The 19,262-nt window shown below is 35.0% G+C and overlaps 1 protein-coding gene and 1 long non-coding RNA gene across 3 annotated transcripts; both read right to left on the minus strand.

Annotated features, from left to right (window-relative positions):
• Nucleotides 1-226: 226 nt before the first annotated feature.
• On the minus strand, nucleotides 227-10,018 carry LOC104905125 (long chain base biosynthesis protein 1). 2 transcript variants are annotated; one of them, XM_048646881.1, is made up of 13 exons: nucleotides 9,950-10,018; nucleotides 7,635-7,743; nucleotides 7,439-7,533; nucleotides 6,418-6,509; nucleotides 6,069-6,162; nucleotides 5,920-5,992; nucleotides 5,668-5,800; nucleotides 4,445-4,619; nucleotides 3,368-3,508; nucleotides 3,198-3,293; nucleotides 1,966-2,107; nucleotides 1,001-1,128; nucleotides 227-928 (listed from the first exon to the last, which is right to left on the minus strand). In XM_048646881.1, the coding sequence occupies exons 1-13, from the start codon at nucleotides 10,001-10,003 to the stop codon at nucleotides 752-754; spliced, it is 1,509 nt and encodes a 502-aa protein (XP_048502838.1). In that variant the 5' UTR covers nucleotides 10,004-10,018; the 3' UTR covers nucleotides 227-751. The 2 variants fall into 2 exon arrangements, with proteins under 2 accessions (XP_048502838.1, XP_010691876.1); XM_010693574.4 differs by lacking the exon at nucleotides 9,950-10,018 and adding an exon at nucleotides 7,904-8,207.
• A 5,969-nt stretch (nucleotides 10,019-15,987) lies between these two features.
• LOC125498636 (uncharacterized) lies at nucleotides 15,988-18,463 on the minus strand. Its single transcript, XR_007275504.2, has 2 exons — nucleotides 17,713-18,463; nucleotides 15,988-16,158 (listed from the first exon to the last, which is right to left on the minus strand). It is a non-coding gene; the product is annotated as an uncharacterized LOC125498636 (long non-coding RNA).
• Between the last annotated feature and the right edge of the window lie 799 nt (nucleotides 18,464-19,262).

Here is a 19,262-nt window from a genome sequence, read left to right on the forward strand (position 1 = left end):
ATTCACCCTTAGCCTTTTCTGACCCAAAATAGATGATAGTATGGTGCTCTATGAATCTGTTTTCCGCAGATGTTATTGTTTCCAACAAAAAAAGGAACGATTTTCTGAGTGTGTTACCGAAGGATAAAAGCGAGATGTCTTGCTATATAAATAAAATATTATATCAAAAGATCAACAACAACAATAAGCCACCATGGAAGACGCAAACGAAAAAATTCACACTAGCTGAAAAGAATTATGGATTAAACCACATAACTTCTAAAATTAAAATAAATACTTGATCTAAAACTAGAAGACTAAGTAAGATGGAATTTGCACGCTTACGATTATTACATATGGACTTCTCTTGGTTCAAGAGACTAAAGAGTAAAGACTAGATGAAGGGCCAGAACATTGTACACAAAACAACTTCCTTCAAATGAGAGGTGCTATAGCACAACATTTCCGATTTACAAAATGCAATACCTCCAAAACTTCCAAAAATTAGAAATTAACCTTCACTTACCAAATTAGAAATTAACCTTCACTCCGCTTCACTTCTGGGGTACATCTTGTTAAAATGCAAGTACGTACATCTCCTTCAGTAACCTCAAAAGGTATTGCATTGGAGCCCAGACACTTCCACGAGTCTCGAAAATAGAGTTTCGTATAAGTCAGCCGCTTACGGCTTATCTCAGTCTCTCATTGCTGGCTTTGCTATATGATTTTACAAGCAGTCATCAAATCCAAATCATTTTCGGACGCCAAGTTTTCAGCTGTGGCTCTTTAGCACTGATGACGCAACAATTTTCAATGACTGACAAACTTTCTTCACATCAGATTCAGAATGCCCAGCAGATACGAACAATCTTATTCCAAGAGGTACAGGACATTTATCAAGCGTCGATCGCTTGGACCCCACGACGAAGACGTTATGCTCCTCCAAAAGCTGTAAATTATACAATTAGCTCAAATATTATAGATCCAAAATTTAAATGCATATGAACCAAAAACTCGGTACCTGGTAAACAATGTCTTCAAGCAATCGCATTTCATTCTTTGAAGAGCCCATGGAATTTACTAATTTCAAGAAAACTATGGGAGAATGAGGATTGCTCGTAATTTCAAATCCTTCCAGATCTGACAAACCTACATTTCATAAGTTGACAAATAAATCAGCATAAGTGCACAACTGAGCAGCTTATGATGCTTAGCACAAGGTTCAACAGTGTTAATTAAATTAAGTGAACAAGTGCAATAAATAATAATAAGACATTGATGATAGTCAGATTAATGTTCTAGATAAAAACTTTCAGTACTTGATAGCAATTTAGGGCCACTTTATATACTGGAAAACACTGTATAAGTAATAAGAGTAGCCAATTAATTTTTTCTTCCTGGCAGGTTCTAGGAAGGTCTACATGTACCTGTTCCTAACGCTAACTAATTTGAGCCTTTATGTATAACTAAAGTTATTGCCTTGTTTGGGCACTAATCAAGATAGACATGTTCAACTTCCAAACCTGACGATGGTCCAAAAATCAAGTCTAAATCTAATCAAAATCTTAAATGTTTTTAATAGACTTTTCTACTTGGCATGATTATGAACTTCTATTTGATTTCAGATAACTTGTACGGCTGCTCAACATATAACAAAATACAAATATAGGGAGACTTGGTGCTATCAAGTATCAAACGAGAGTACATGGCAGCAGGGAAATAACCGGCAGATACCAAGAAGGCGAGAAGATTGTCAGCTCTTCTACAGGATTATGGCATATTAATATAGTATGCAACCACAAAAAAGATCAACCTGTATTATGATTCAACACATTAAGTCCACTTATAATTCCTGATTCCTAAACTATATCATGGTGGACAGAATAGAAAGTTATATCTGAAAATGTGTCCACAAGACCTAGTGTTGTGGTGGCAAGAGCAGAGCTCTAACCCAATGCACATGACTGCAGCAGTAAAGAAACATACCAGCCCATAATTGTGCTACATTCTCCTTCAGCTTCTTAACCAGATTAGGATTTTCTTCAAGAACACCAATAGCAGAGATTGCCGCACAAGCTAGGTATGGAGGCAAAGAAGCAGAAAAGACATAACCAGAGCTACTTAACCGCTGCAAGGAACATCAATTACAAGAAAATGCTTTCAGTAACAGAGACATTAAGGAAATAGAGATAACTTCATCAGCATAAGAATAATCTAAGATAATGTCGCAACTTTAAGACATCAGTATCTGATACACAATCAATTAGCCTTTGGGCCTACATCATTTGGTCAAATATCCACTGAATTTCCAATTAAGAGTCATCAACTCGTTATACTAACTTCAATAGCTTGATTTATTGATTTGGCACAACTTCCAGATTTTCAGTTCTGACCAATCTCTGTTTTAGGCTACAACTTTTCATTCATTTGTCTTCGTGCCTGATTCACGTAGGAGGCGAAAGAAGACTTCATGAGCTTTCCTATGACTACTCACTAGCTTACATATGATATGTAATGACTCACTTATGGGATTTTGAATTTGAATGCCTTCCCAGATCAATGTGGAAATTTCATACCATGGCACCCATGGATGCATATTTCCTGCTAGACAGCTGTAATACAGGGCTATCAAGACTTGTGTGTGCAGAATAACTCGTAACAGGGAGTTTAAAATTTGAGTAATTTCTTTAGAATAGCTACCTAATTTTGTCTTCCTATTTCCCTTATCATTAGTAGTCATGAATTACTGTGTTCTCAAAACAATAAATCAAGAACTCACAATATTCAAATTCAGATTGTTCCTAAACTGTACTTTACTCTATGTTTTCCTCTATTTCCCTTATTATTAGTAGTCTTAAATAACTGTATTCTCAAAACAATAAATCAAGAACTCAAAATATTCAAATTCAGATTGTTCCCAAAACTGTACTATATTCCTTATTCTCTTGTTGAGTTTATTCTAGACTCACATATCTATGTGATTTACCCTGTACTAAGTCTTTCGTAACTTTGCATCTCATAAAACATTGAGCATGGTTGGTACACTATCTTATTTACAGATTAGATTTCAATACTCTAGCAAGAAAATTTGAAGTGGCCGAAATTCTTGCTGTCAAGCAATTTTATCACAACAAGCACACCAGACATCATGATGCAACTGAACACAGCTGCAGGATACAAACATATCTCATCTAAAACTTCTAATGGAGCTCTCATACCTGGTGGTCAATGACTCTTGCATTTCCAGTACAGAATCCTCCTTCTGCAGCTAATGCATGACCCATTGCAGCTGTTATAATATCGATCTTCTCAACCTGCAAATCAAGTCATCATTGGTATTAAGAGTAGTTAGACGAAATAATGAAAACCTCACTTTAAAAGCACATACAGGAACTCCACAGTATTCCGTGAGACCTCTTCCAGAACAACCTAGCACACCAAATGAGTTGCTCTCGTCCATCAAAAGGCGGAACCGGTATTTTTCCTTCAGTTTAATAATCTCATCTAGTGGAGCAATTTGACCAGAATTCTGCAAGCAAGAAAGCACCGAAAACATATTACTTGAAAACAGTGGACGAGCAAAAAGAGTACATATCACAGTAAAACATAACATCAGCATCCTACTTGTCCACTTATTTGTAATTGTCCTCTATAAGTTAAAGAACAAGTTAAGCTCTCTATGCTGTGTGTTCTGTTCTTATTTTACATACGTAAAACAAACTATAATCAAAAGGGATATCATGTAGCTGATGGTTTGTTTGCAACAAAAAAGCCTCCAAAACCTGGATCTGTTAAAAGTGACTGAACCAAAAATCTATTCCCCCATGCCCCATCTTTCAGCCTTTTGGTTCTACCATCCTAAGGAACCAAACTTTCTGATATATGAGTTGCGACCAAATTTATACTAGCCAGGACGCTACAATCTACTGAATTCCAGAGAAGCTAGCTATAAGAAACTAAAGAAAACAGGAAACAACCAGTGCTACTTAGACTCTCCTCAGATGTCAGACTATTAAAAGTGCCTAACAAGGATACACACCAAGCTCTGTAAGTCGACAAGATGATACTCCAGCATCCACACTGATGTCAAGAGTTTTATACATGCTATGCGTTAATATGACAAAGTAACTAGTATATAGATGTAGCTGACAGGAAAGGAAAGTTCAGAAAGCAGATGTCGCGTGATAAATTATCGCAGTAAGGGGAAATATAGGAGAGAGAATGATAATACTCCAGAAAAGAAGAAAAGGTTCTTCATATGGTTCTGCAGGCACAAGGGCCCATAACAAGCCTTACTAATCAGCAAGCAAATCCATATATACAATTGCCAACAGCCTATAGCTGAAAGTCTCAGCATGAGTAATTCATATGAGATTACCAAACTATTAAAGCCTCCTAAAGACTAAAGAGGGACAAGAAAATTAAATTGGTAGTGGCTTTGGGATTTACAATTATCACCGCATACCTGATAAACTCCTTCGATAACTATGTAACGCCGAATTTGCTTAGGTCGTTTGTTTTCAATAGTTATCTTTTCCAAAGTGCTTTTTAACGATTCCATATCGTTATGCTTGAAATACACAATTTTGCTCCTAGACAAATAAAGTCCATTTTGAATACCCCAATGAACACCTTCGTCCCTGGAAAAGCACCCAACAGATAGAATTACAATAGGAAGTCCCATCTATAGAAGAGAACACACCTTAGTTCCTCATAATACAAAGACAAATGCATAATTTTGAATATTTATGTAACCACTGGCATATAATTCCTCCTTTCTCTAATTGCAACACTTTAAATCTTGGACCATATTTCACAAACCCACTTTGACCATATCTTTTAACTAATATTTCCTTCGTTTTGGTCTAGTTCTACCAATTTGACTTTTGACATTTTTAACATATTCCACTTCAACAATCTTGTATTAGTCATACGCAAATAGAAGTATAGTCATGGGATCTTGTTAGATTAGTTTCAATATATATTTTCAAAGTATCGAATTTCACAATTTATACTTATACATAATTAGAGATATTATTAATGTTCAAAGTTGTGCATTGGCAAACATACAAAAGAAATACGGTGAACTAGAAAAGGCAAGAAAGTGTATCAAAAACATGTAATTATGTAAAAAAAATTAATTAGAATTATTCAATGTTGGACTTAGCATTCTTGCTATCTCTTGAATGCTTTGATCCATCTAAGCCCATTGACAAGCAGGAAGAGGAGAAATTGGGGATACCTTCAAGATGTCAACATTTTATAGTTTTCACTGAGAGAAGTATAATGGAAAATTTGTCATATACAGCCTTTTCAACAGGTGATTTTGTCATTTACAATCTTGAAAAAAAGGTGCAAATTAGCAACAGAAAGACAACTTATGCTTACTTTTGATACCTTTTGTACTTTTCGATGACCTTTGGCTTTTCTTGGTGTTATTCATTTTTACTTGATTAAAGGAAAAGGAACAAAGTGGTAGAAGTAGACTTAATTGTGTTGAAGCATGGTCATAGCTATTATTTACTTATCTAATAAGGGTAAATTATTATCAAACTCTAAACAGGGATGCTTCACCGGCAAGTAATATTAGAGGACAACAGGCCTCTGCCATACATAATTCTAAAGTAGTGCTATTGCTATATAATATTAGAGGTACCCATTCTAGAGTAAGAAGGTCAGAGATCTTACACAACAACAATATCGCCCTTTTTACAAAAAGCTGGAATTGTGCTAAACATGGTTGAAAGTCCATACGAGTAAAGTATTGAATCTGGAGTTCCCAAAAACTTTGCAATTCTCGACTCACAGTCCAGGTGCACATCTACAAAATAACAGAGAATGAAAAAGTAAGATACAAAGAGTCCTGAGACAAGTTTACTGAGCCCCTAATTAAGTCCTTAATGCGAGTTAATCCAACCATGAGCAATAGCCAACTCTCACCAATAGTTCCATAGAAACCACGAGGACCACAAGAACCAACACCATATTTCTCTAATGCGGACGTACAAGAGTCCTGTAATCAAAGCATGTCAGATTGGCTAATACAGCATGCAAGTAAACCAGGAGGAACACACATAATATCTTCTCACAAGTAATTTTTTATGTCCAATCAATCCCAGATAATTAGCTGATGCAAAATTCACAACTTCCTTGCCATTGATTATTGTATGTGGGCCAGCAGCACTGCATCAAAATATTCCATTATCAATTGAACTCAAATCGACTGTGTATGTATAAGAAAGATAAATAATCATAAGGAATGGAAAAGGAACTTTTATAGAGCACCAATATCTATGATTATCTGAATGGTACACAATCATGCCTATTACACCATCTTTAAAGTTTGAAAATTAACACGTAATAGACATCATTCACATGTCAGCAGGACAAGAAAACTTTTGTTACAGCACCAAAACTTGAAAGAGTAATCAGTTTTACCTCTCCAGTTTTGGAGGTTCGTGCTGCATTTCTTCGGTAATAGCTGGAATTAGGGGTTCAGGAGTCCATTCATCACACAGTTCATCTATTTCCTGCGAATTTTATAAGAATGTTGAGACATTCAATAGCACCATGCTCAGCATATTTAGCTAGTGAAAAAAACCTTGAGAGTAGCACCAGTGTTTAGAAAATCTCAAGCATTGAGGCGATAGGGGGGCCAAAAAGCTTAGGCATGATTTGGTATGACATTTTGAATACCCCAATGAACATCTTCGCCAAGCCCAATAAAGCATTTGACCTCTAATTCCTTGGGCTTTAACACGTAAGGCACACTTTTTTGTACACATAGTAAAACAACCATTATCATATCTTGCAACACCAGCAATCAATCTTATAGAATAGGAAGTGAGCTTTTAAAATGGGAGAAAGAACTCTACTTTACCAAAGTGCTTACTACAAGATGACATTTCAAATTTTCTAAATTTTACAGTCATAAAGCAACTAAACCCAGTGCAGAATCAAGAAAACTCATAGCCCTTTGAAGTAAGGAAAATCCTAAGCCCTAGATTAAACAATTTGTGCATATCTTTGACAATACGGTAGGTATGACATACTATCTAGGCTGAAGTCATAAGTCTAATGCCTATAAACTCATATAGAGTAAGATGATCCATACAATTGAAACAGTTAAACTAATATAGTCAACAAGTATAGTAACCACGACTCATGGATTTCATGAGTTGTTTCGTGAGGAGAAGTAAACCATGATCAAGTAGCACAACATTCACGCAGTCCGTAGCACATAGAATCTAGACGATCATTAATCATCATAAAGACCAGCTTATTTTTCACAAAAACGCATAATAGTGTTAATCGTATAGCACTTGCCATCCAAAGATGAACTTTCAATCTCATACAATATTGAACAACATAGAAAACATAACCATATACATATACTATTACCGAACATTTCCTTTCCATGTGCAATAAGATTTAGAAAACAACGCGCAATTCGACCTACCTTCTTCGTCAAAGGTCTCTTCGGAGGAGCATAACTTTTCTGAGAGAGCAAATACAGGATGACAACAAACAGAAGAACTTCAACAAACAGATGACCTTCAATCAAACCATAACAAATAAAAATCAAAAATTTGCCACAAAAACTAACAATGTATCAAAACCTAATAACAAAAATTGATATAAAGAGATTACAGTACCTCCAATTTGCACTCCAAAAACAACAGCTCTAGCAAAAGGAGCTTCAAAAACCTTTGTAACCCAATCCACTGAAGTTTGCAGCATACTTGTGATTGCTACTTCCATCTCCTGAAAATAAACATTTCACCAGTTCACGATCATAAAAAGATAATTCGCTTTTTCGTAATCCAGAATTATGCTAAAAAAAAATGCATTCGAGTGCGAATTTCATAAAATATGTAGAAGATCTAAGTTTTCAATCATATATTAAAATTAATAGTATGAAAACCTTAAAATTTGGAAGATCCAAGTTTCCGATCTCGTCGAAAAGGTTTAATCGTCTTATTTGTTCGTCAAAGTAATTTGACGATGAAAATTCAAAATTATGTTTGATAATTTGTGAATTATTTAGATGGAAAGCTGGAAATTGGAATGAATGAATGAATGGGATAATTAAACAGATGAAGATGGAACACCGAAGTTCGGCGTTGGTGATACGGGAATAGGGGGTAATTTCCAGGTTGTGAAGGGAAAGTGAAGCCAATAATATGAAATCGGACTTGTCAAAATTTTCAAAGTTGATTGAATATTCAAAATATGAATCTTTTTTTTTTCTTTTGGGGGATAAGAGTTAAGACATGAATCTTTTTGGTCAAAATTGATATGCTTTATTTATTTATTAAATAAAATAAAAATTTAAGTATATAAATAGAACATCTGGAAAAAAATTGGGTTAGCCATTATTATAAATATGGTCATCTCGTATTTAATAATCTTAATTATGCATTATTTCAAATCTATGTAAGTTGTCTATAGAAAATACAATTAGTAGGAGGTGCACACGGGTGTAGCATGAGCAAGATGTGCATGAGTCAAAATGCGAGTCAACAAAGTGTAAATGAAGTCAGTAGGTCAAATAAAGGACTAAGTTTGGCTATTGAGGTCAACATGAACTTGAGTCTGGTTGCCTACATAAATGAGGTCTTCTACCTCATAGTCATGGACAATGTAGATATGGATCACTTTATAGGTCATAAGTAATAATAGGAATGGGTCAAATGAATTTTTATCATAACTAAGAAAACTAATACCAATGTTGAAGTCCTTACAAGGGTCTAAGTAATGAAGTTTCATTATGTTCTTATAACCTGAGCTGCTAATCAAGTCTTTCAAGTAATACATAATGACACAATTAGGTATGTCCTCAAACACACTAACATGCCCTCCATTGCACACCATGCCACAGTCAGATGTCCATTTTCCACCATGGTGCACAATCAACACATGGATTAAGTGCAAGTTCTGCAATAATAAAAGAGCAAACAGATTGCATGAACTAAATGAAAATATGTGTACCAAAATCAGTCATTTTCATTAATTTGATCATCAATTTACATCAATAGAGTTGGTTCATCATGTAACACCATCAACCAACCAAGTAGAGCTAACTTCGTACAATCAAAACAAGGATGTCATAGCAGTGACAAATGTCAAAACTAAAAACCTAACTTATGTCACATTCAACTTCTACATATGGCTACGACAACCATCCTAATACAAGTCATAGAAAGCTTAACAATAGGCAGCTACCAACCCAAAAAACTACATTTGCCTACCCATAACCTCCCACATACACAACCTACAACACATCAGTCCTCCTTGAAGAGTCAGGGGAAGCAATCGAAATACACAATCATGTTTTTGGAGTTTGGAGAGCCAAGCCATGTGATTCACTCCATTGTTGTAAATTATATCATTGAGGGCCCAAACCTTAAAATCAATAATCAGTTCCAAAGTAAGGTTGTCCAAAGCAAAGCTGCCTCAACCTACACCAAATTCTCCATTTCTTGTAGGTCAGCTCCACTTTCATCTTAGCTTCCCAATTCAGCTTTGAGAATATGTGGAAGCACATGATGTTTTACTCACGCCCCAGGGGGTGTGCAGCATCTAGGGTAGTCAGTCTTATGCACAATTAAAGAAATCAAATGGTTTAAAAAATCTTACTTTGGCAAATCCTTCATTCCATTTAAACAAGGTTTAAATTAATTAAGGCTTATTTTAATGGAGAAAATAAAGAAATTAGCATAATTAAAATTTTTAAAACCCTAATCCCTAACCGTTTCAAATGATATTCTACTCACATAAATACCAAATATTGAAGTACAATTACACAATACTCACATGTTTCAAACATAATCAGACAAAAAAAGTTGCCTACTCATCATTTTGATGATATCATACAAATAAGAACAACAAAACAAACCTCACTTAACAACAACACTTTCCGAAAAAAGAAAGGAATCTAAGGAGTGCATAAAAGTAGTCAAAAATATACCTTGGGAAGGAGAAAGATTGGAATTTTCCTGCTTGTTGAGCTTTCCCATGCCATTTTTATCTTCAACTAAATAAAGAGAAATAAATGAAAGCTTTGAGGAAGAAGCTCTTATTCCACTTGCAGAGGATATAATAAGTGTTGAATTGGTCTTCCTTTGTTTTGTATAGTACAACCAATTAGAAGTACTTTGGGCGCCAAAAATACCGCTCCTTCATTACTTCTCCTAGATTCTTGTGTCAATTTTATTATATTAATTAAATAAGAGAAAGTTAGTGGGTCACGTTAAAATGGTGTACTTTAAGTGAATAAACTACAAGATTTACAACTTAAATGAGTAAACTGTAATTTTTGACAAAGTTTAGTACCCTCTTTTATGCTTAACTCCTTTACCAAACATAACCCTTTAAATTTTAAAAAATACCCCTCTTTCTCATAACTCCTTTCCCCCTTTATTATTCCTCTGTCCTTTCTCCCTCTCCCTCTTCCTCTTCCTTTCTCATCCAACATTGAAGTTCAATTTTATCCTATAATTTTGCCCAATTTCTTGATATATGACCATAAATGGGAGATTAAGATTATTTGCTCCCTCCTTATTGCTCCCTCTTCCTCCATTCTCCATTTTCATGTGATACAACCATACAGGGGCGGTTCTTGGCCCATACAGTATAGGCGATGGAATAGGGCCCCAAAAATAGAGGGGCCCCGAAATATATTATATGTATTAAATATTTGAAAGAAAAACAAAAAGAAAGCATTTGGATCAGTGGTAAAGTGGTAAGGGATGGAGTAAAGGGGTGCGGGTTCGATTCTAGTTAGGAGTAGATTTTTTTTTATTACCTTTTTTTACCTTTTTTACCTTTTTTGCTGTTTTAAGCTGTTTTAATTATGACGGCCGACTCATCACCTATTCACATTAATAACAACCATCACGCGTGGTTTTTTCTTTGGTTGCTTCGAATCCCCAATTCCCCATTAATGGCTACTCTCTTCTCTCTCCTCTTAACTCTCTCTCATTAATTTCTACTCATATTCCTATATTTTTGCGATTTTCCAATAGATGTGTTTAGATTATTTTAATATGATGTAATTATATATTATTTTCAATATAAAAGTATTTTTTTTTTAATTGAGAATCTAATATCTTTTATGAACCAAATATGAAGGGCCCAATTTTAAGAGAGCGTATAGGGCCCCCGTTATGTTTGCCCCGCCCCTGCAACCATATCTTGAATTCCTAAACCATGTCTTTACTCCATATATGCCAATGTCTGAACAATTTTGTCACACACTCACACTGTACTAGAATGAAAGTAACGAAAAAATTGAAGCCCTGGCTTTGTGGTTTTGAAACTGGGTCGTGCAAGGATCTCTTGAATAAATTATCAGTCCAACTTGTTTAATGTTCAGTGCCGTACGACGTACGTCAGACAGTTATTAAGGCTCCGTTTGGTAGGGCGTAAAATATTTTCAGTGTAAAATGATTTTCATGGAAAACAATTTACAATGGAAAACACAATTCCAAAATTAGTTTTCCGTTGTTTGGTTCGATGTAAAAAAAATGATGAAATGAAAGGAAAATGAAAGGGAAAGTAAGGAGGTAGTGAGAGGAGTGTACAAGAGAGAGAAGGAAAATAGTTTTCCCTTCATTTTGAAAGGAAAATGGTTTTCCATCCTTGAGAGAGTAATTTTACCCCAAGGGAAAATGGTTTTACACTTTTTTGCCAACCAAACAATGTAAAACTGAAAATAGAGGAAAACAGTTTTCCGGAAAAACGTTTTACGCCCTACCAAACGGAGCCTAAGATGAATTAAAGAAAATTTAACTGAATCATGAGATCCGAAATCTACTTACAGATACAAGAACAGAAACAACACTAATAGCCAATAAAACAACTTGATAGGAAATCTTCATAGCTTCATCTAGAGTCACTGAATCCATCTTCAGCATGACATCAATGTCATCACTATCTAAATATCTGTGCGGAAAGCTAGTGTTGATGAAGGCGAGATGCACAAAACATGCGCTCATCAATAGCTTTACAAAAAAAATCTTTAAAACCCTGAACATAATTTAATTTGACTACTGATGAGTTAGACAAAAAAAGATGTCGCATAAAAAAGAAAATAATGGTTTTTTAGCGTCTCATACCATCTAGATGAAACATGAAATTAGGGTTCTTTGTCGTATATTAAGAAATGCACAAAATCAGGTAAACTATTTCGTGCAATCCACAAGAAATAAATTAATTTATCTTGTGCAAATTACACAAAACAATTTAATCTATTTCGTTCAATTTACGCGAAACAGTTTAATATGTTTCTTATGTATTGCACGAAATAGTGTTAAAGATTTCATTAGGCTTACACGAATTAACATACTTTCTCCGTTTTTTTTAGATGTTACACTTTCTATTTTAGGAAGTTTTAAATAAGATGTTACACTTTTATTTTGGGTAATAACTTCTCTCTATCTCTCTCCTATCACATATTCACATGGGACCCTTTTGTTTTTCATTCTCTATATCTCTCTCCTCTCCAAAAATTACATAGGAGTCCGTGATTTGAAAAGTGTAACATCTAAAAAGAAACGAAGGAAGTAATAATTTCAGGATAAAAACGAGGAACTTATATCAAATTGAAGTTCAATTGGGTTAAAATAATTGGTCATTGAATATCAAATTCAATTTTTAGTCAATAACATCTTGTTTATATTTGTTGTAAAATAGCAAATATTTTTTTTCTTTCAAGTGATTACCTTTTTTTTTATTTTATTTTATCTTTTTCGATCTTGATATATGTGGGCTTTAGAATGGCATATAAACATCCAATTCATTTCCTAAAATAGTATTATTTTAAAATTTATGACATAATCACAAGTCAATCAGTGTCATTAATGCTTCATATTGCTTTATTTTTTCACTTTTATTTTCTCATATGCAATCCTTAAGGCTGTATATATCGTTTTCCAATTCAATTGGGTTCATAACATGTGTAATACCCAAGTTATGAGGAAAACTAGTTTTTATACTCAGGGAATGTCCGAGTAATTAAAATTTTCATTTATTAATATTTTACTTTAAGATAATAACATGGAGAATCACTTGGTTTAGTGGTGAAAATTTAAAAATATAAAATTGAAGTCGTGGGATTAAATCTCATACAATGAAATTTTTTATTTTTTTTTAATTTTATGTTTTACATGGAGTAACACCAAGATTTGAAGACATTTAATTTTGCAATTTCATAATATATGAGGATGGATAGGATTTATAGGAAAGAGATAAACAATGATAATAAAGCCTATATGAGGTTATATAACAAAATCCCATTCTCTCTCTTGACCGTTCACCTTCCCTCAACCTCCCTTAAAACCCTTGCTTTCCCTGCGGTGGCGCCGTCCGCGCTGCTCCTTTCCGGCGTGCGTCGTCACAGGGTCATCCCCCCGTTCATCCTCCTTTCACTGTTAATCAATGCCCCTTCACCTTCTTCCCCCTCTTCCCTAGTTTTCTCTTTGCTTTAATTTCTAAAACCCTCTCTCAATCAAATTTCTCCAATTTCTTCTGTCCCTGTTTCTACCATATTTCAGAGTGTTTTTGTTTTGCTGTTGCAAATCTGCACAGGAGTCAAGGGAGGTGCTCGATCGAAGCTCGAATGTGGAAATTCAAATCAAAGGTAAAACTTTTCATTTAGAGTTGAGTAATGGTTTCTTAAAAAATCGTGAGTTATACAACAATCGGAAAAGGTAGATTAATTTTCCAATTAAATTAATTGATTGGGTTTCTGGTACCCTTCAAGATTGTTCAAAGTTGATTGAATTTGAGCATTATAGACGATTTGGTTGTCTTTGGTGGAAAATTCAATCTGGTTGTAATCGATGGGGGTGGTTTTTGAAGTTAAGTGTGAAGATTAAAGGTTTATGGTATTCAGTTTTTGTCCCTGCTTTAGGTAGTGATAATCCTTGGAAAATTTTTGTTCATGCCTTTTTACATGTTGCTCAAGAAGAATTGAAGGTTGTTGGTTTTGATGGTGACTGTCATAATGCCTGTTTGGATTTCTTTTCTATTTTTCAGCATGATATTTGCCCTCCTTCTCATGATAGTGAGCTTAAATTAGAAGTGGATGCTATGCTCATCTTAGAAAATATGCAGATTAGTTCAAGTCATCCTAATTTAGAAAGTGAGATTCATCATGTTAAGGAACCTAATATATTGAACTGTGTCCCTTTTGAGAATGTTGATGTTATAAGGGAAAAGATGTTGGCAAATCCGGAGAGGTTGCAGGAAAGTGTTGGTTTGAGTGGCATTGCTAGTGCTCTTTCATTTGCAAATGAGATGCGCATCAATGGAGGAAGTTCATTTTGTGTTGACGGAGATGAGGGTTCTTCTTGTGATAAAGAAAATGGCACAATATTAGATTCAATTGGGGTTATCAGTGATGTTTCAATTTTATCACCGAATTCAATTATGAGCAACGTTGTGCCGAAGTCTTCTCTTCGGAGGCTAGCAAAGAAAAATCAATGTCCATTGCTTAATCATCTTGGTTTCAATCGTAGCATGGAGAAAAAAAATGAGATTCAAGTATCAAAGAGGCGGTGTAGTGCGAGTTATCCCAATGGTTAATTTGGTGTCGTTGATTCAAAATCGTTTTATGGAGTTCATGAGTTCTTTGATGTTGTCTTAGTTTGTTGTTTTTCAGTCAGTACACTTGTGTGTTTCTCGGTTCTTCAATGTGGTTGGGGTGTTGTTTCTTGTTTGTTGTAGTGGTGATATTGTTGTGGGATTTTTTGTTGTGTTTGGAGCGTTTTGGTTGCCATTTTCATGTATTTGTCTTTCAAGATGTTGTAATATTGACACTTCATTTTATGCCTTTAACTCTATTTTAAGTTTTAATGAAATGAACTAAATTATAAAAAAAAAAAACAGTTAGCTTTGTCTACAAGACTACAACATAGTTCTTTGTATTTGCAGGTACGTTTGAGATCATGGGTCAATACTTATTTCCAAATTCTCCAAATAGAAAGATTCATAGCAACATTAAATATTGTGAATTGTGATGTTGTGGTATACTGTGATGGATTTTAAAAATATCATTGGTCGTATGTCCTAATCACAACGTACCCCTATATTCATTCTTTACTACTATTGCCTTACAAATATTTAACTAAGTGGTTGTTGGTTCATGCTAATATGAGGGGTCATTTAAGGAGAACAAGGAGCTAAGAAATATACTTATAAATCTCCAACAAAGCCACTTGTTAATTCTTCTAAACAAAAAGAAGCTTAAGGCATCATCATGAGAATATGAATAGGACACAATGTTCGGTCCTTTAAATTCAGAAGAAAAATGGTTATCATCTCATAGTCGAATGCTATGTCATGATCAGAGGTCATCAAGAGGCAGGTGAACTCAAAACGTATGTGCAATTTCATAGTCGAATGCTATGTCATGATCACATAGAGGTTATGAAGGCAGGTGAACTCAAAACGTATGGGCAAGCTAGTTTTACACGAAGAAAACATGAAAATATTTATGTGGATGAGATTTAGCTTGGTTCGGTAAATATTTTACTGGCGATATCTAAAATTTGGGATCAAATCTCATGTATATTTAATTTTAGTGACTTTACAATACCATAAGGTTAAGTGGATGTTTAGTTTATGAGTTAGAAATGAAATATGATCAAATAGAATGGGAAAATGATAATAAATAATTTATACCTTTCTAATATATTATATGTGTTTGATTCCACAACGGATCGGAAAGAAAACAGTCACAAGTGTGAGTTTAAGAAGGTAATGTGATATGCTATCAATGGATTGATGAGGGTAATAAACGGGTGGAAATAATTATTCTTAGGTTAGGAAAACCAATATTTCACCCATGGGAGGATTTACCCTTAGTCATGGTGGGTCACGTGACCCACCATGACCCTAGAATTTTTTTAAATTTTTTTTCTAGATATTGGTATACCGAGCTTGTAACGCCCCGACAAATTTACACGACCTTAATCGTCAGCGGAAGCATAACTTAATCATGTGGGTTATGGCACACAAATAAAATAATAGCCTAAAATTACAAATTCACTATACAATTACTCATTGTAAAATAAATACTTGTTTATCCATTATACAAAATATCCTAAAACCTCGTATAATCATACATAATCTCCATAACGCAGTATAATAGTGATCCACACTGTTCTCCCATACCTAAAACATAAAACAAAACGTCATGAGCCGAGGCTCAGTAACATACTACTCTAACAACGTAAATTCATTTCACATCATTTTATTTATAAACAGCAGGGAGGAGAGAATAAGTAAAACATTTCACAAACATATCATATCATGTTACATTATCTTCTTTATCATGTTCATCATCATATGTCTTTTACTTCGGTAACTTGGCTAGTACATCATAACATAGGGGACGTCTCCCATTACATAACAGTCAGGCGGTCACATCATAGGTGACACTTGCGGTGCCCGTATCATTTAAACAGTCAGGGGGTCACAACATAGGTGACACTTGCGGTGCCCGTATCATAATACAGTCAGGCGGTCACAACATAAGTGACACTTGCGGTGCCCGTATCATACTGCCAAGAACCATATTTCACTGTACTTTATCATGTTTCGTCTCTTATTACATATCATAAGTACATTACATCATTGTAATCAAAATCATGAAACATCATTAAAATCATAGTGTCATTATACTCATATTTTTATAAACATCGAAGTCATTTCATTTCATCGAAAAAAATCATCATATTCATAAAACCTTTCATATCCCACAATCCATATATCAACAACGTAGTGCGAAATACCATAAAACATCATTCGAAAAGGATTGTGGGTGTTAGCAGTAGACGTTACCTGAATTCCTCCTTACCAACCATGATAGCCGGGGGAGGCTTGTAATATCCTATATCTTCTTTAATCTATTCAAGAATAGTTTTATTAAAGAATGTTTCATTATTTAGCTATTAAGCATAAATATTAGTTAGCGCTTATTAAGGTCATAGCGTTCATTATAACGTCATAAAGGTCTCCTTAAGGATCATTATTTCTTAATCGTTAACAACTTTTTAATTAAGGTGACTCTTTAATCAACTAACTAGGTGAAATAACTCCTTTAGTTATACTTTTAGAATTATCTAAACATCGTACTTAAAGCTATATTTCATAACCTATAACCATTCGAAAATATATTATTGTTTGAGTTCATAGTTAAGCACCAATTAGTCGTCCATTATTAAGCTATAATAGGGCCATTAACATTATTTTAATCACTTAAAACTATTAAGTCAAGCTATATTGTTATTATAAGTGAACTTAAGTATTACTGAAATAATAATATCTTAAACTCATATTATAAATAACAAGCTTATTGGATTTTAATTAGTTTCAAACGACTCAACTTTATTTAGTAATCATGAAATATAGCCCAATACTAGATTTTAGGAAATAAGTTGGGTGATTTTATTAAGCGAATTTGGTTTTAAGCGCAATAATTATATTTAATTAATATACTAATCTATCATGATCTAATCGGACACTAAATTAGTTTCAGTTAGTCTATATTGGTTTAATTCAACATTATGAAAATCTACCATTAGCCCAATAAGTGGTAGTGACAAAACAAAATAGTTTAATGTACTTAAATCAGATTTTTAGGCCCAGCACTAATTAATACATCATTAGGTTCAATTGGGCTTGGGGCTTATAAGAAAAACAAAGATAAACGTAAGAGTATCATACCTCTGCTCATTGAGCAGGGATGAACCGCACAACAGGGGAGCGGAGCAGAGCTCCGGCGAACGGATAACGGCGGCGACTCCGAGCAGCTGCGTCCGTATCCGGCGTTGGCTTCCGGTGGTTCGGCGCGCGCGGGTCGTCGGTGGTGCTGCGCGTGCAGCAGTGTCGCGCGAAAAAGAAGAGGAGTGAGAGAGAGCGAAGAGGAGATAGAGCGAAGGCGTGCCGGTGCGACGGATGGCCGGCAAGTGACGGCGAGGCCAGGGGAAGGTGCGACGGGGTGCAGCGCAGGTCCGGCGTCGCCTGAGGTGGCCGACGGGAGTGTTCCGTGGGCGGGGGGACCGAAACAGAGGAGAGAGAGAGAGTAAAAATTTGGGGTTTTTCTTTTAGTTACAATTTCAATTTTCGGTAATTTGTTGACAGGAATTTCTGGTTAGTGAGAGAAGAGAGGATGAAGGTTGTTGGTGGTGTATTCTTGGTATTGAATCTCCATGGCAATTTATAAGGGAGGTTGGGAGCCTAAAATCAGTGGTTGGGAGGGAGATGGTGAAGTAAATAATCTGAATTTGTTAACTTGAAGAAGCAATGGTGAGGGATTGGTGACAGATTCTGACTGAAGAAGAAGAAGAAGAGAGTGAAGGCATGTGTGCCATGTGTTTGCCATGAAAATGAAGGAATGAAGAAGGAGGAAGAAAACAGTCAACTTTCTCAGTTTTATAATACTTTTATTTTTCTTTTAATTTATGAAATCAGAAAATAGTCATTGTTTCAACTTTCAACCACCTAACTTGGTGATAGTTAATTATAAGTCTAATATTTTCTTGTTAAAAAAAGAATAGAATTACCACTTTTTACAAAGTCTAGTAATTTATGTTTATCATAATAGAAAGAAAATTTTAACTCTTAGTCAAATTAGTGATTATTATAACTAATTAATTCATTAAACCTGCTTAAGTTTTTAGGATATTACAGAGCTTTCCTTCCCTACACTTCGATCTTGAATCTTCTTCTTCTCTCATCCTCTAACTTCTTCCTCCTTGGTTGCCGCCTGCAACTAACGATGCAGCAACCAACGAAAGCCTCACAAGTCACGCCTACCTCCGTTCTTGGTGCTTGATGTGCCTATTATATATAGATTATTACTCCAATTCCCTTAGCTTTGATAGTCGATCGATTTGAGCTCTTTTGAGCTTGATTTTTGTGTGGTTTGACATGTTTGGACTTGTTTTCGAGTGTTAGATGTTTTTGTGCAGACTATGCGTTTAGAGCCTTTATTTAAGTTGCAAAATGGGAGTTTAATAATCACATAAGGCCTAGAGAAGATCTGAGAGATTGCACAAGTTATTCGGACAAGATTGAGAGGAAAAGAGCTAGAAATTATTCTCGTTCGGTTAACCGGGCGGTTTGGCCCCATTAGGTGAGCCACGAAAGACAGCAGGCACTGAGACTTGTTCGCCCGGCCAACCGGGCGAGAAAATAGCCAAAACTGCTTACACACCCGATCGGGCGAAATTTCTCCCTTTGTCGTAGTTTGAGAACATCGTCGGCCGATCGAG

This window comes from Beta vulgaris, chromosome 1 (assembly GCF_026745355.1).
Source record: "Beta vulgaris subsp. vulgaris cultivar EL10 chromosome 1, EL10.2, whole genome shotgun sequence".
In the NCBI taxonomy this organism is placed as follows: domain Eukaryota; kingdom Viridiplantae; phylum Streptophyta; class Magnoliopsida; order Caryophyllales; family Amaranthaceae; genus Beta; species Beta vulgaris.

Coding starts and splice junctions, on each gene's coding strand:
- LOC104905125 (XM_048646881.1), bottom strand. CDS start 10,003: ATGGCATGGGAAAGCTCAACAAGCAGGAAAATTCCAATCTTTCTCCTT. Junction 6,163..6,417: donor GAACCTCCAAAACTGGAGAG/GTAAAACTGATT, acceptor ATTTTGATGCAG/TGCTGCTGGCCCACATACAA. Junction 1,129..1,965: donor TGTAGCACAATTATGGGCTG/GTATGTTTCTTT, acceptor TATGAAATGTAG/GTTTGTCAGATCTGGAAGGA.